The 16,676-nt window shown below is 52.6% G+C and overlaps 1 protein-coding gene across 6 annotated transcripts in view; it reads left to right on the top strand.

The window, feature by feature from the left end:
* The window catches only part of RERE (arginine-glutamic acid dipeptide repeats), a 174,643-nt gene extending 160,717 nt beyond the window's left edge, over window positions 1–13,926 (top strand). For 4 of the 6 annotated variants that reach the window (XM_068171471.1, XM_068171472.1, XM_068171474.1 and 1 more), the window contains exons 13-22: window positions 1,683–1,775; window positions 2,507–2,706; window positions 3,783–3,944; window positions 5,092–5,205; window positions 5,889–7,255; window positions 7,473–7,695; window positions 8,145–8,868; window positions 10,115–10,261; window positions 10,424–10,604; window positions 11,035–13,926. In XM_068171471.1, the coding sequence (XP_068027572.1) occupies window positions 1,683–1,775; window positions 2,507–2,706; window positions 3,783–3,944; window positions 5,092–5,205; window positions 5,889–7,255; window positions 7,473–7,695; window positions 8,145–8,868; window positions 10,115–10,261; window positions 10,424–10,604; window positions 11,035–11,068 (3,245 nt within the window). In that variant the 3' untranslated portion in view covers window positions 11,069–13,926. The remainder of the gene's footprint in view (window positions 1–1,682; window positions 1,776–2,506; window positions 2,707–3,782; window positions 3,945–5,091; window positions 5,206–5,888; window positions 7,256–7,472; window positions 7,696–8,144; window positions 8,869–10,114; window positions 10,262–10,423; window positions 10,605–11,034) is intronic. The other 2 variants (XM_068171477.1, XM_068171476.1) reach the window with 2 other exon arrangements.
* Window positions 13,927–16,676: the final 2,750 nt, after the last annotated feature.

The raw sequence follows: 16,676 nt of genomic DNA, 5'->3' as shown, positions 1-16,676 counted from the left end.
TTTGGAAGGAAGTGCCTTCCATCCTTCTGGGTGACCCCTACCCTCTGCTGGAGCTCAGACTGTGCTGCAGCCAGCTCTGTGTTAGGGGGTCTTGGGGGAGCACTGGCCTTGTCTGGGGCAGAAGTGTCTAACCCAAGAGCAGTTCCCCAGAGCAGTGCCTGCTGCATTGCACAGGGTCCCTGCAGGGATAGAAACCTTTGTCCGTATGGGAAGGGTTTCTTAGCCTGGGAGGGTTAGTCTTTCTAAACTCACGTGGCTCATAGAGAAAAGGGGCTGTGGAAGGCAGATTGGCAGATGTAAAAATGAACGTGGGCAGGTGGAGGGTGTGCTGAGCAGGCAGGCCACAGAATTTTGGCCAGGACAGAAGGGAAGGAGCAGGAAAGGGCTGGGAGCTTTTCCCTGCTGAACTGGTAGGATTTACTGCTGGTCTCTGTGTGCACAAGGAGTGAGGATCCGGACTCCACAGCTCAATCCGAGATACTCAGCGTATGAGAGCTTGTGGCTGGGAGGACCCATCCTTATGGATCTGACTGCAGGATGAGAATAAAAATTCATTTAGCAAAAGAAAGCAAGTGCCTGGGGTCAGCTCTGCAGTCAGGGTTTGAACACCTGCAAGTATTAATGTAGGAATCAGGGCAGTGGTAGCTATTAAATGTAACCCTGTGTTAATTTGAAGGGTAATGAGTTGCTGACAAATGCTGATGGCAAGTGCTGGAGAATCTGTAAGCTTTAATCCGTAAACTGTAACCTGCATGTACAAAACATCCTCTTGGAGCCTTTAGAAAAGCAGTGTTCCTGCATCAAGGACTTCTCTTCTAATTAAAGATTTGAACAGAAGAAGCCTGAGGGCTTCCTGCTTGTGCCAAATTATAGCCCTGTTATGTTGTGAATTTATAGTGGTGGGACTAGAAAAATGCAGTGCTCTCAAAAGGGAAATATTTACTCCTGAGGTAAGATACAGCTTTTGTGATGCCTGCATATTTTCAGCGGTTTAGATGCTGCTTTTGAGCTCATAGATGTGTAATCAGCTAATTTGCCACAAAGGAAGGGGACCCTCTGCATATCCTCTTCTTCTTCAAAACATGACATTTTTGCAGTGTGAGTGTGGCACAGGTTAAAACTTTGAGTCCTGCAGTAAGGACAGGAAAGCTGGTGTTAGTTGTCCCTTAGTGCCTCTCGTCCAAAAGAATCTCAACATGTTTTTCAAACAGGTCCATTGTATGTAAGCACTGATTCCTCCACCCACAAACACCTCTGCTGCTGGGTAACAAAATAAAAACCAGAAAAGCCACTACAGGACCTGCTCATGGAATCTTGTAGGTCTTAAATGTAGAATACTTGATTTTAAATTTGACCAGATTCTAGAGGGTTTGGAACACAGCCTCTTGAACTCACCATGGATGGTATTTGAATGACAGCTTACCTGGAAATGTACCAGGTGCTGAATCAGAGGTTCCAGGAGTTGTATCCCTTGGCACATTCCTGGAATCCTCCTTTAACCTGCAGCGTGATGAGCTCTGAGTTTGCTCAGTTTGAAAAGTCAGAAATAATGGCCGTGCAAGGCAGGGTGGGCGTGGGGAGTCACGATCTATTTTACTTAATGCTTATTTTAGCCAAGTAGGAGGAAATAGAAAATCCTGCTGAGTCTTTATTTCCCATTTTCCTCTTTCTCCCACCCTCAGTGGACCTGAGCTCGGCCAGTGAAGATGACTTTGACAGCGAGGACAGCGAGCAGGAGCTGAAGGGCTACGCCTGCCGCCACTGCTTCACCACCAGTATGTCCCAGTCCCTGCTGGCTGCTCCCCTCTGCTGCTGCTGGGGGGTGGGTTCAGCCAGCAGGAGCTGCTCCTGAGCTGGTACAGCTGTTCACAGCAGTGTGGGGGTGAATCAGCTAAAATATGCAGCGTTCCTAACAGAGTTAATCAGGCTTTGCCATTGCAAATTAATACTGCAGTGACAAAGGAGAAGCCTGAGGTAGACGTTTAGACAGGAATAAATCTGCATAATCCATAATCTATGTAATCAATTTGTGACATAATGAATCAGTGTTGGGCTGTGACTGTCACACACAGAACTTCCTGATGCTGCACCAAATCTCCTGTGCATCTGCCCCGTTCCCAAAGGTTGCCTGATGTTGGGGCATTTGCAGCTGAAAGTGGAAGCCCCAGAATGGGGAAGGAAATAAGAGGTTCAGAACTCACTTCTCTTGCAGAAACCACAGCTTTGAAGAATAACAGCTGCCTGTTAGGTCCCAGGTAGAGCAGATGAGGTTTCTTTTTGTGCCTCAAATCTGTAGTTTCTTAAGCAAACAACCATAGTTTGTAAAAATTGAATATTGAGGATGTGCACGGGGACAGGGCAAACTTTTCCAGAAGCTTCTCCATCTCTGTTACCCATAGAAAAGCAGCTGCTTTTGTAGCTGTACCTTTTTTTACCAATTCCCCGTGTTTGTGCTGGGGCTGGGGTGCTCTGTGAGTTGCTGAGCTGTTGCTTTCCCTGCCCCTAGCCTCCAAGGACTGGCACCACGGGGGCCGAGAGAACATCCTGCTGTGCACGGACTGTCGGATTCACTTCAAGAAGTACGGGGAGCTGCCGCCCATCGAGAAGCCCGTGGACCCCCCACCCTTTATGTTCAAGCCCGTGAAAGAGGAAGATGATGGCCTCAGTGGGAAGCATAGCATGAGGACACGGCGCAGTCGAGGCTCGGTGGGTTCCACCCCCTTGAGTGCAGGGGGCAAAAGGAGCCAGAGCCCTGAACTGGCTGGCTCAGGGCTGTGCCTGCTCCTGCTGCATGTGTGTGCCAGGGGGAGCTTTGCTCAGGCTGAGGCTTTCTGTGGAAAAAGGAGGTGGAATGTCCCTGCAAGCTGTGTTGTTTGTCTGTAATGACTGGCAGTGGGCTGTCACCATTAAGGGGGCATGGACAGTGCATTACAGAGCCTGTGCTAGTACCTGTCCTCCTTCCAGCTGCATCCTGTCAGAGGTGCGCCCTTGGGAGGAGTTAATGAAAATTAGATGCTGTTCATGTGGTGTGCTCGTGTTACTGGAGTTACAGCCTCTTCCCTACAGAGAGCTCTGCTTTGCCTCTGTGGTTGGGGTGCTCTGAGTTGTGACTCGGGTGGGGCACCAGGAGCCTGGCACTTGTGAGGGCTCTGACAGCAGCTCTGGGTGATTTATCTTGGAGCTGGGTTTAGCTGGCAGAAAGCAGCAGATAGATTTCTTTCCTTGCCCTCCCCTATCTTTCTGAACAGGATGATGTGACCATTGATTCTAAATACCTCGTGAGGCTCCACTTTGGGGAGTGTTGGCTCCATTGTTTTTTTTGTAGTCAGTCCTCCAAAAAACTGCCAAAATGGCAGGGAAACGGCATTAATTATTGAAATGTACTCTACTGATCCCTTACTGCATAGCAGGAGCACGCTGGAACCAGGGGTTTACACCTTGGCCTTGGCTGCCAACAGATGGAGTATTTTTAATGGAACATGGGGGTCCTCTCCTGCCTCAGGCACCCTTGTGTGTGCTGTGTATTGGAACATTTCCTAAATGCCATTTCTAACAGCACTGCTGATTAAATAATCAACACTTAATGCTTGTGAGTAGACAGATTAAGGATTGGCCTCCTTTTCCATTTGAGTGCAGCTGGGCTTAGAAGGAAGAAGTGTAACCAGGCGAAACGCTGTAGGTTTTTGGTGCCAGGCTCTGCCAGGGGCGTGTTCCCCGTGCCCCTGCCGAGGCAGAGCACCCTGAGGGGCCGGGCAGTGCTGAGCTGGCTGTGTTCTCCCCAGATGTCGACCCTACGCAGTGGCAGGAAGAAGCAGGCAGCCAGCCCCGATGGCCGGGCCTCCCCCATCGCCGAGGACGTGCGCTCCAGCGGCCGCAACTCGCCCAGCGCCGCCAGCACCTCCAGCAACGACAGCAAGGCCGAGTCGGTGAAGAAATCCACCAAGGTAACCTTTCCCCCCGGGCTCTCCTGCACGCCTCTCGGGCAGGTGCAGGAGGTGCAGATCACAGCAGGCCGGGGAACCTCTCGGTGACCCGAAAATCCCTGTGGGTATGGATAAGGCACAGGTGGAGTGCGGCAGCCTTGAGCTGCTTCGTGCCTGGCCAGAGAGGGATGGGGGTGATCCAGCCTCTCCAGTAGCCCCACATAACCTCTCACAATAAACTAATCCCTCCTCTTCAGATGCAAATGCAAGCATTAAGCTCAGGGGAGTAATGCAGATCAGAATGCTGAATTTAAGACAAGTAGACAGTTTTGGGGATTTTTTGTAAGCAGTACTTAATCTTTGTTTACAAAGGAGTATGAACATTTAGTAATTGAGTCTGGTTCTCTCACTGTTTTTCTGGAGGTGTATTTGCTTGATTGTTCAGAGCAAGCTGACAGTTGAGTCTGTTCAAATGAATTAAGTGCCTTTCCAAGAGAGTTCCAAAGAAACAAAACCACATGAAGCTGAAGGCTTACTATTAAGCATTGTGAATTGAGAAGTAGCAAGTTAAAAATAAATATTACAAAAAAAAAAAAAAGCCAAAATGAGCATGGAGCAAGTTTTCACATTTTAAAACTGAAAACTTGGCAAAATCTGAAGTTAGGTAATTATGTGATGCCCAGAGCTTTTCCAGGCCATGGGAGAAGGTAGTAATCTCAGAATAGCTATTCACTGTTGGCCCTGTATTTGAAGGGATCTAAAAATATTCCCCTCAAAATATCAAGAGTAGAGGAAGACTTTCATGTAGCAGAAGGAGGCTTATCCTGTCTCCTGCAGAAATTCTGGCTCTGTCTTGCACCAGTTAATGACTGGTGTTGGTCTCTGTTGGAAGGGTAACCTGGGCCAGTTGATCTGCTGTGGGCTCCTGATGGACTTGGTCCTGCCCAGCTCTGTTTAAAATATCTCTTCACATGAGGAATGCTTTATGCACTTTGCCTTTTTCCTGCTAGTTGGGTGTGTATTGGATTGCTCTTAAATGCTGACTGTGTCAACTCCTGAGTTCTGCTGCTCCTTAATTTGGGTTAAATAGGGTGGCACTGGCCTACACTCAACTTACCTTTGCATTTGCACCACTGGTAACTGTTGTGTTCTGTTTCCTTTGTGGCAGAAGATAAAGGAAGAGGTATCTTCTCCTCTCAAGAACTCCAAGAGGCAGCGGGAAAAGGCAGCATCTGACACGGAAGAACCCGACAGGTCCAATGCCAAAAAATCCAAAACTCAAGTGAGTCCCACAGAGGAGTATTTCCTCTTAGGAGAATAGTTTGAGGTGGGGAGGGGGTGCAAATTTGGTAACAAACCAAAAACATTAAATCAATTTAAGCCACAGCAAATTGTAACTTAAATCTGTGGCTGGAAAGCGACCAATGTTATAATGTGTTCCTTCTGCTGAAAACAGTGCAGCGATATGGGGTAAGTCCAGAGGTTGGGTTTTTTCTTTGTTTTAATATTAATTTTGTTTCTTCGTTTTAATATTAGTATCAACCATATAGGAGTACACTGGATTGTTCTTCGCTCCTTTCCTCCATTTTTTTTAAATTTAAATTTGGGGTTTTCTCTTCTCTGACAAGTTAGAAGACCACCACCACTGGAGTTGTCACAAGACAAATCTTTTCCATTGCTGCTCACCCTCATAGTGAAGAAGTGTTTTGCTATGCTCAGCAGGACCCCTCGTGTGTTTCAGTTTGTTCCTATTGCCCCTGGGCGCTGTGGGAGGATCCTGGTTCTGCTGTCTTTGCACTTCCCTTGGGTATTTGCGTTCTGTGCTGGTTTAGGCCCTGTGAGGTTCACAGGGCACCTGCACCTGTGTGTGCACAGCACGTGTGGTAGACCCCATCCTGTGGCACACCGGGAACGTCCTGCTGTGCTTTTCCTGGGCACAGTGGTCACCGATGCCTCTCCCCACAGGAGATCAGCAGGCCCAACTCCCCCTCGGAGGGAGAGGGCGAAGGCGAGAGCTCCGACAGCCGCAGCGTCAACGACGAGGGGAGCAGCGACCCCAAGGACATCGACCAGGACAACCGCAGCACGTCGCCCAGCATCCCCAGCCCCCAGGACAACGAGAGCGACTCGGATTCCTCGGCTCAGCAGCAAGTGCTGCAGGCGCAGCCCCAGGTGCTGCAGGCCCCGAGCAGCTCTGCCCAGGCTGCTGCTCCCACCCCGCCGGTGCCAGCCCCGCTGCCGGCGCCGCCGCCCGCCGCCGGCGCCGCCCCGGCCCCCGCGCAGGTGTCGCCGCCGGCGTCGTCGCAGCCCCCGGGCCAGCCCCAGCCCCCCGCGCCCCCCGCTCCCCTCTCGCACATCCAGCAGGGCCCCGCGCTGCACCCGCAGAGGCTGCCGTCGCCGCACCCTCCCCTGCAGCCCCTGAGCGTGTCCCAGAGCCAGCCCGCGCCGGCCGCGGCGCAGCCCCCGCTGCACGGCCAGGCCCAGCCCGCCCCTCACGGCCTGCAGGCCCAGCCGCTGCTGCCCCACGCCGGGCCTGCCCAGCCCTTCTCCCTGCCCGCTCAGCCAGCTCAGTCTCAGGTGCCCCTCCAGACGCAAGCCCCGTCCCACTCGCACTCGGGCCTGCAGGTGACGCCGCCCGTCCTGCCCGGCGCGAGCTCGCTGCAGCAGGCGCAGCCTCCTCGCGAGCAGCCGCTGCCCCCCGCCCCCATGGCCATGCCCCACATCAAGCCTCCCCCTACCACCCCCATCCCGCAGCTCCCCACCGCTCCGGCCCACAAGCACCCTCCCCATCTCTCCGGGCCGTCTCCGTTCTCCATGAACTCCAACTTGCCTCCGCCGCCCGCTCTGAAGCCTCTGAGCTCGCTCTCGACTCACCACCCTCCATCCGCGCACCCTCCTCCCCTGCAGCTGATGCCTCAGAGCCAACCGCTGCAGTCCTCACAAGCCCAGCCTCCCGTTCTGACCCAGAGCCAGAGCCTTCCCCCTCCTGCCAGCCACCCCCCGTCTGGACTCCATCAGGTTTCCTCCCAGCCCCCCTTCTCTCAGCACCCCTTTGTGCCCGGGGGCCCCCCTTCCATCACGCCTCCTTCGTGCCCCTCCACTTCCACGCCACCCACCGTGCCTGGCATCCCTCTCCAGACCCCCATCTCCACGTCAGCAGCTTCTAGTGGGACAGTGCCCGTGGTGACAGCCTGCACGCTGCCACCCATCCAGATCAAGGAGGAGGTCCCCGATGAAGCTGAGGAGCCGGAGAGCCCTCCACCTCCACCGCGGAGTCCATCCCCAGAGCCCACGGTGGTGGACATCCCGAGTCACGCCAGTCAGTCAGCCAGGTATGGAGCTTTCATCAGTGCTCTGCTTTCCCTGTTTCTATACTCCACTGTCCGTGGACCACTATGGTACAGTTAATTTTCTCCAGGCTTTCTGGGAAGCTGGTAGTGTTTGGTCAAAGTGTAGAATGATATTTTTTAGTTTGGACATACAGCTCTCAAATCTCACACTCTTGCACCTTTCCCAGGGCTGAGCTCTTCTCTCTCGCATTCCTTTCAGGTTCTATAAACACCTGGACCGTGGCTACAATTCATGCTCCAGGGCAGACCTGTACTTCATGCCTCTGGCAGGATCCAAACTGGCCAAGAAGAGAGAAGAGGCCATCGAAAAGGCCAAAAGGGAAGCGGAGCAAAAAGCCAGGGAAGAGAGGGAAAGAGAAAAAGAAAAAGAGAAGGAAAGAGAGAGGGAGCGTGAGCGGGAGCGAGAAGCAGAAAGAGCTGCGGTAGGTCCGGTTCTGGCTCGGAGCTGGGTAAGGGAATTGATGGCTGGGTCTGACCTGGGTGATGCCTGCAGGATGCAGATCCCCAGGAGCACTTTAATCCAGGGGTCTCTGAGCATGGAGCTGCGTGTATGGACTGAAATCCGGCCTGCTCTGAGCACCTCCTGACCTGCCTGGGACTGTCTTCTCCTTAAAGGAAATGGAGCATTTCTGCCCCTGGTCTGGTTCTGTGGGAAGCCAGAGCAGCTGGACACAACTAGGCCAATTTTCCTTGCAGTAGGAGAGGACTGTGCAGACAATGAATGCCTTTGTGTCCCTTGCACTGCTGTGCACAGGGCACACGAGTGCTGTCCCCTGGGGAAGGGCTGGAGGTGGAGGGGAGGTGTGTGCGTGCGGCTGAGGTGCTCTAAGCCAAGCGTGTTGACCTGAGATTGTCTCCCCGTTGTGTGCAGCAGAAGGTGTCCAGCTCCTCCCACGAGGGCCGTCTCGGCGAGTCCCAGCTCAGCGGGCCAGCCCACATGAGGCCTTCCTTCGAGCCCCCCCCGACCACCATCGCGGCCGTGCCGCCCTACATCGGGCCGGACACGCCGGCGCTACGGACGCTGAGCGAGTACGCGCGGCCCCACGTCATGTCCCCGACCAACCGCAACCACCCCTTCTTCGTGCCCCTCAACCCCACGGACCCGCTGCTGGCCTACCACATGCCCGGCCTCTACAACGTGGACCCCACCATCCGGGAGCGGGAGCTGCGCGAGCGCGAGATCCGCGAGCGCGAGATCCGCGAGCGGGAGCTGCGCGAGAGGATGAAGCCCGGCTTCGAGGTGAAGCCCCCGGAGCTGGACGCGCTGCACCCGGCCACCAACCCCATGGAGCATTTCGCCAGGCACGGGGCACTGACTATCCCACCCACGGCGGGGCCTCACCCCTTCGCCTCCTTCCACCCGGGGCTGAACCCCCTGGAGAGGGAGAGACTGGCGCTGGCGGGGCCGCAGCTGCGGCCGGAGATGAGCTACCCGGACAGGCTGGCGGCCGAGCGCATCCACGCCGAGCGCATGGCCTCGCTCACCAACGACCCCCTGGCGCGGCTGCAGATGTTCAACGTCACCCCCCACCACCACCAGCACTCACACATACACTCGCATCTACACCTACACCAGCAGGACCCCCTACACCAAGGTGAGCCCCGGGAGCTGGGCACTTCCATAGGGAACAGCTCGGAACGGGCCCGCTCTGACCCTGGCACTCAAATAGCAAAACCCCTGTCTTCGTGTCCGTGTTGTGGTTCTGTGCTGTGTAAGGTCGTGGTAACTGAAATGCAGTTACTTTTTGTGGGAATGGTGCAGCATGGTAACAGCACAGCGATCTTCCTTCAGACTCTCACTGTGAGAAGTTTGCTGGTTTGTTGTAGGTTGGTTGTTTTAAGTACTCTTGTCCTAGAGCAGCACCTTACAGTTGTAATAACACTCTCAGAAATGAATCTCTGCCTTGCCCGTTTCTGGAGCAAGATACGTGGTTACTGCTCTAGAGGTCTGGAAATGAGGCACTCAGCAGAAATACTCACATTTTCTGGTGACAGCCTGGAGAGAACACGGCCAGCCAGGCACCAGGTGCTGCAGCTGTCAAGTGAGGGGAGGGGAAAGTCGGAGTAAAATGCGGGTTCTGGTGTCTGGCTACCAGTGCAGTGTTTGTGCAAGCAAATGTAGAATTCTTTGCCCTGGAGCAGTGTCCATTAAATGTGCTGGGATGCCCACTTTGGAGTTGGAGGCAATGTGAGTGCTGTTGCAGGAGCCAGACTGTACGGCAAGGAAAGCAGCAGGGTGCTGTGAGGGTCTTGAGGGCTGGGGGTTGCAGGTAGGAGGTGGCAATGCTCAGCATTGCTGAAGCTGCTGAGGCTCACTGCAGAAATCACACATGGGCTCAGTTGCAGGCAGGTTTGCAAACCCCCTGACAGCAGAGGAAATTTGACACAGGCCCATGTCTGTACAAGGATTCTGTTGCCAGGTGAGTCAGTCACCGAGCACCTCTGTGCAGGTAGGTCTGGATGCTCCCCAGGTACTTGTTCTGCACAAAACCATGGCTTGTACATTGTCCCTCCGAGTCCAGAGAGAGGCTGGTGCAGACACAGCCAAGGCAATTCACTGCCAAGTCTCTCTGTGTGTTGGAGAAGTAATTTGGCTTTGTGCTCTGCCAGGTTCAAACACAGAGGGGCTCTTGGGTGGTTCTTGCTCCAGGTGGCTCCACCGGTGCTCAAGGCTGTTACAACCTCTGTGTCTGCTTAGACTGGGGATGAACAGAGGGTAGAGTGACCCCACGTCTGTGCTGTGCACCAGCTGAGGGAACTGTTCTGGCTTTGTGGTCCTTTCCCTGGCGGTTCCTCTGCAGTCCCCAGGCAGCTGATGGACACTCTCTCCTCCTTTCTCAGGCTCAGCAGGACCTGTTCATCCACTGGTGGATCCCTTAGCAGCTGGACCCCACCTGGCACGTTTTCCCTACCCACCTGGGACCATCCCCAACCCATTGCTAGGGCAGCCACCTCACGAGCACGAAATGCTCCGACATCCAGTCTTTGGTGAGAACATTTTATGGTCCTTTGATCTGCAGTGTCATTTTTTATTGCGGGGTTTGGCATTTCTCAGTGGGGGGAGTCGAGCTGTGACTTCGGGTGGTCGTGGGGGCTTGTTGGGATGAACAAGAAGCAAACAAGAGTGTGAAAGTGGTGCCTGTCCCCCAGGTACTCCCTACCCTCGGGATCTGCCTGGTGCCATTCCACCTCCCATGTCAGCAGCCCACCAGCTGCAGGCCATGCACGCCCAGTCCGCAGAGCTGCAAAGACTGGCAATGGAGCAGCAGTGGTTGCACGGGCACCCTCACATGCACGGTGGGCACCTACCCAGTCAGGAAGATTATTACAGGTGAGACTGCAACGGAGCTTTTGGGGACCTGGGAATTCCATGGTATTTCTCCACATTCCTTCTTTTTTCCTCGGAATTTTCGCCTCTCTTGCTGCGTGCTGAGCCCTGATGCAGTTAGCTGTGCTCAGACCTGGTTTGGGCAGATGGGAAGTGAGGGCCAGATTTCTGGCACAGCATGAGAGTAGCTGAGTGTCTCTCCTATTGCAGAATCCCCAGTCGTGTCCCATCTGCAGAGCTGGCACTGGTGACCGTGCCCACGTGTGGGGTACCCTGGGCTGGGACAGTGCGTGTGCCAGGGCAGTGCCCGGGGTGGTCACAGAGCCCACAGCCTGCAGCCCCCGCTCCCTGCAGGGGTGGCAGGAGGGCAGAGCAGGCTCCTGTGTCTCACACCTCCTTTGCTGTGTTAAAATGAGTTTTCTTTCTCTTGCAGTCGACTGAAAAAAGAAGGCGACAAACAGTTGTAATAAATTATTTATTTGTAACGCTGGCTATGGAAACCCCAGTCCTTGGGAAGGAGTGGAACATTTTTACATACAAGAAGAGCTACAAAAGGAAAAGAATATCTTATAAAGATTTCTTTATATATTTAAAACAGAAGCAACCACCCAACAAGTAGAGACTTATCAGCATAGTGTTCATTTGTAGAGAAGATTTCTCAAGACTGGTGTGGGTCTCCCTGCATGAAAACGTATTCAGAAGCCTATTGGAAATACAGGACTGTGTGGAATATTCAGAGAACTTCCTGCAATCTTGGTTTTTTTTGGTTTTTTTTTTTTTTTCCTTTTCTTACTAGTTTGTTTTCAGTAGGTGCTAGAATCAGGTTCACAACACAAGCCACTGTGCGTGAAGGGACACTCAATGCATCTATAGGTAATTTAAAAAAAAAACAAGGATTGCAAGTAGGTGACATAACAAGCTCTGAATCCAAGTGCTATAATAAAAAAAAAATCTACTTTTATTTTAATACATTTTAGGAAATCTTCATAATTTTAAAGAGAGCTCAGTTCTGCAGCATGGCTTTTTAAGTCTGTAAATAACTTTTTTTGGGTAGAGGGGAGAAACAAAACAAAACTCCAGAAACGTTTATCTTGATTTTCAGTAACATCACAAATTGTGAATTCCTACCTGGTATTGACAGAATACAGAGTTGATTTTTTAATAAAAATATATATATATAATTATCCCTTTAATTAAAGGGAATGATGGGTATCAATAATTTCAAATGGGTAAAAGCTTGACATTTGGTTTGATATCAACAATAAGCATTAAAGGGATTTGCAGGGACAATGTTGCAAATGACTGTTTCTGTTCTTGGTTTTTTGGTTGGTTTGGTTGTTTGGGGGTTTTTGTTCGTATTCCATCTCTCTGTTCTGCAGCTGATTGTGTTGAGTTGGGTTTCTCAGCAGCTCAGATGTCCCTTGGACCCCACTTGCCCTTTTGATGCCACCTTCAACTCTTCATTTTCAGTGTGGCCATAAAACACTTAATTTCCCTTGACCTTTTGAAACTTAATCTAGCTCCATTGGTTTAGACTTTGGGCAGAAAGTTCAGAGAAATAATCTGTTCTAAAAATCTCTCTTTAAAGATGTTCCATGGCTCAGACTAATGCAGCCAGAATTTTGTATGCCTGTGCATACTTGGGGAGGACGTGCTTTTCCTGGCCTCCTGTTTGATAAGTTCTTAAGGAAAGTGGACTTGGCAACTTGGTTTTCATTAAGCTGTGTTGCAAAGACCAGTCTGTTTTTGACTGTTTGAGTTTGGGTTTTTAAGCAAAAACTGTTGAAGTGCCCCCAGTGTTGTGTCCCTGAGGAACTGAGTGCTCTGGGACAGTGACACTGCCTCCCAACCCCACAGTCCCTGCAGGGTTGGCTGCTTCCCACCAGGATGGGGAGAGGAGAGGAATACACAGTGAGCATTAAAGGAGACAGCTCTGCTTACGAGGCACATTTTTAAAGTTTTTTTCCCCAGTTTTGCCACAGTTTTTCTTTGCTGGAGCAGAGGGTGACGCGACCGATGGACATCTGAACCTGCTGGTCATTTTTTTCTGCTGGTGCACAACTCCCCCCATTCTCTCTCTCCACTCACGAGTGCTCTCTCTGCTGTTGTAGCCTGTTCAGTGTGATGGTTGTGTCCTAGGACTGTACTGAGCCACTCTGATAAAGTTGTAGTTAATCAGCTGCAGGCACAGTGCTCGTCCACCTCCTGCTGCTCAGCCCAGAGCTGCTGCCAGACCGTTCACCAGTGAAAAATGTTCCAGGCCCACTAAGGCAAGAGTAGAGGGGAGAGCGGGGGATTTTCCAGCTGATTTTCCCTTTTTGCTGTGCCCCACTGCAGATTGCTCAGTGCTGAGGTGTTCCACCAGTCCTGCTGTGTTTAACTCTGGGTGAAGGTGTTGGGAGGGGCAGGTTTTGTTCCTGAGGTGGGGAACCACGAGGTCAGTCCAGAGCCTAGGGAGGTGAAGTCCTTGTCGTGGCTGTGGGCAGTGGTGGGATGAAAAGGTTTCCTTGTGGAACAGGGATTATTTTTGCTCACGGATGAGCAGCCAGGAGGATGGGCCTGCTCAGCAGAGAGTGCCTCAGTTTGCTTTAAAGGTCTCATCAGGCACATTTCAGTTCAGTCTCTCCCTTCCTTTTGTTTTTTACCATGTGGAATTGGGGAGTTTGGGAGAGTTCAGCCATTTCTTCTAACCCTTCCCTTGCTGTTTTTTAGCCATACTTCTTCAGAAAAAGGAAAAGCTAATTCCCTCCAGTGGTCCTCTCTGTATTCCTTAGTTTTCAGCTGAAGTTGCAGTCTGTTCTAAAGCTGTTCATGGATTTTTTTTTTTTCCCAGAAGAGCATTCTAATAACTTATGGGAGCTTTTTTGTTCACATCATTCAGCGAATAAGCAGTGAAATTCCTCTATTTTAGCCCAGTGATTAACTACAACTTTACCTGCAGTGGCTTCTGAAGCCATCTCGGTGTTCGATGCCCTGTTAAAAAAACCAGCCCAGACCTTTTGATTTTCTTTCAAGAAATCTCTCTTATTTTTCCTCTGTTCCGAAAGTTTAAAATTTTGCTTTAGTGTTTTTGAAACGTCTCTCTTGTTCTATGTCGTCATGGTTGAGCTTGTTTCACTGCACCGTTAAAGCAGAGTGTACATTCTGACTGCTACATTTATATATATCTTGAAGCTTAATGTATATATGAGTAGTTTGCCATGGGATAACACAGTGTAAACAGAGTAGAAACCCAGAAATCGTGACTTCTGTGTTCTCTCCATTTGAGTATTTTGTAATTTTTTTGAAATATTTGTGGACATAAATAAAACCAAGCTACACTACAGCAGCCAGGTTTTGCCTGCAAGTGAAATGTGTCTCTTGATTGTTGTTAGTGGGAGAGGAGCTGCTTTCACCTGGGATGATGTGGGGTGCTGGCATGGCCACCTTGTCTGCTTCAAACCTGACTTTTCTTGGCTTTATTTTTTCCCTCTTCGAGATAATTTTGTCTTTAATACACAGTACACAAACACCAACATCATGTCCAGTTCCATCCCTGCATCCCTGAGGATTGCTGCTCTGCTGCTCAGTCGTCAGTGTAATACACTGTGTATGCCCCAGTGGCTGCATTTTTGGGAATTGTTTTTCCTGAGAGGAGTTATTTGTGCCAGTGTTGAACACAAGCGGCCCTGAGCTGCCCGGAGCTGCCCTCCAAAGGGGTAATTGCAGAGAGGGAGATGCACAATAACTCATGGTCTGCTCACTGTCTTCTGAAAAGCTGAAATCTGCCTTCCAATTCCATCAAGTTGTTGTGTCCAGGGTGGTGGCTCCCCCAGGGACTGCGGTGGGTGACTGGTGAGCGCTCAGGAGCTGGGGAGGATCAGCATCTCCAAAAGCCAGGGAAGGTTGGGATGGCACAGGGAGCTTTGCAGGACCGGTGTTTGGTCAGGAGGGAGCTGGGGAGGTTCCTCCCTGCTCTGCCTCTGCTGTGTGATGGATCAGGAATGGGTGTTTTGGCTCCAGGTGAGGGTAATTGTTGCTCTGAGCACAGTGTGCTGTCGCTGCAGTGGGCTCGGGGCAGGCAGGCAGGGCCCCATGACAAATGGCATGAGAGGCTGCCTCTATTTATACCCCGTGGCATTTATGAGGGGAAGGTCAGCTCTTGTCTGCTGGAAATAGCTTCTGAAAGTGCTTTTTCCGAGCCTGTGCTATTTATTTTGACATTTCTTTTTTAATTCCTTGTGCTCAGTGTAGAACTTGAGTGGGCTCAGGCTGCCCTGTGCCGCTTAACAGGTTTGAAGTTTCCAGATGTAAAATGATGAATTCCACGGGGACGGGGTTGGAGAGCACTTTTACCCCTGCATAAACTGGACAGTGCAGTTATTAACTTGTGGTTCCGTGTTCATGGGGTCGTGCCGTGGCAGGGTGAGAGCTGGAGGCCATCGCCTGAGTGGCTTTGCCACCTGCACCTTGGCAGAGTTCCTGTGGGGCTGCGAGGGCTCCAGCAGCACGGGTGGGGTTTGATCCTCCCCGGGCCGTGGATCCCGAGGGATGGGGTGGGCTGGAAGGGATCTCGGAGGCAGGGAGATCTCATTCCAGCCCCACCACGGGCAGGGGGCTTGCTTTCCCCACCTGGACTGGTTCAGGGATTTAACGAGATGAGGGGAAGGCAGGGGCTGTGAGGGGTTCCAGAGCCAGGTAAGGAGGAGATGAGGGGAAGGCAGGGGCTGTGAGGGGTTCCAGAGCCAGGTAAGGAGATGAGGGGAAGGCAGGGGTTGTGAAGGGTTCCAGAGCCAGGTAAGGAGGAGATGAGGGGAAGGCAGGGGTTGTGAGGGGTTCCAGAGCCAGGTAAGGAGGAGATGAGGGGAAGGCAGGGGCTGTGAAGGGTTCCAGAGCCAGGTAAGGAGGAGATGAGGGGAAGGCAGGTGCTGTGAGGGGCTCCAGAGCCAGGTAAGGAGGAGATGAGGGGAAGGCAGGGGCTGTGAGGGGTTCCAGAGCCAGGTAAGGAGGAGATGAGGGGAAGGCAGAGGCTGTGAGGGGTTCCAGAGCCAGGTAAGGAGGAGATGAGGGGAAGGCAGGGGCTGTGAGGGGCTCCAGAGCCAGGTAAGGAGGAGATGAGGGGAAGGCAGGGGCTGTGAGGGGCTCCAGAGCCAGGTAAGGAGGAGATGAGGGGAAGGCAGGGGCTGTGAGGGGCTCCAGAGCCAGGTAAGGAGGAGATGAGGGGAAGGCAGGGGCTGTGAAGGGTTCCCGTGCCAGGTGACGAGGAGAGGCCACTCAGGTGTTGCTTGCTGGGAGATTTTGGCACTTTTGAAGCCCCGAAGCCGCTTTGGGGGAGCTGGGGGCGCTCTGAGGGGAGGGTGGGGCCCTGAGGGGGCGGGGCCTGGTACCCGAGGGGGCGGGGTCTGACACCTGAGGGGCGGGGCCTGGCACCCGAGGGATTCCAGAAGGTTCTGGAATCTGGAATTCTGTGAAGGCCTCAGGTGAGCTCTTTTCCTGCTGTGCTGGGGAAAGGTGACGGGAGGATGGCGGAGAGAGCTGGGGGCAGTCCCAGAGAACCTTGGGGCTCCTGTCCCTCGGTGCTCCTCCACCCCACCTCGCCCGGTGTCCCCAGGCCAGCCCAGACCCTCACCCAGGGGCTCTTTGTGCTCTGTCCGAGCGGCTGCACACACGGCGCTCGTCCCTCTGTCCCAGGCAGCTGTCCTGCACAAAATCCACGGTGTTTCCTGGGCCGTGTGCTCCTGGGGGACAGGTGAGGCTGAGACAGCCCCGCTGGTCTGTGCTGGGTCTGTCCTTGGGGTGCTTTCTCACCCTCGGGGATCAGAAACAGCGTCTGAAGGGGGGAAGAGCCTTCGGAGGGGCCCTGCACGTCCCAGGCAGCCTTTGCAGGCTGCTGTGCTGCTCGTGTCCCTCTTTAATTAAGGCTGATTTTTCTCGTGGTGTTGACTTTGCAAAACCAAACTGGAGCAAAAGATAAAAGCAACGTAATGCAAACCACAGATCCCACGTGGACAATTAGCCAAGTTATTTTTCTGTTCTCTGCAAGTGCTGATCTCTGTAAAAGTGGTAACTTGGCCCCTGCAAATTCAGCTACTCTTT

This window comes from Anomalospiza imberbis, chromosome 23 (assembly GCF_031753505.1).
Source record: "Anomalospiza imberbis isolate Cuckoo-Finch-1a 21T00152 chromosome 23, ASM3175350v1, whole genome shotgun sequence".
Taxonomy (NCBI): domain Eukaryota; kingdom Metazoa; phylum Chordata; class Aves; order Passeriformes; family Viduidae; genus Anomalospiza; species Anomalospiza imberbis.
Note: the sequence above shows the minus strand (reverse complement) of the source record. Positions and strands in the feature narration are given on the sequence as shown.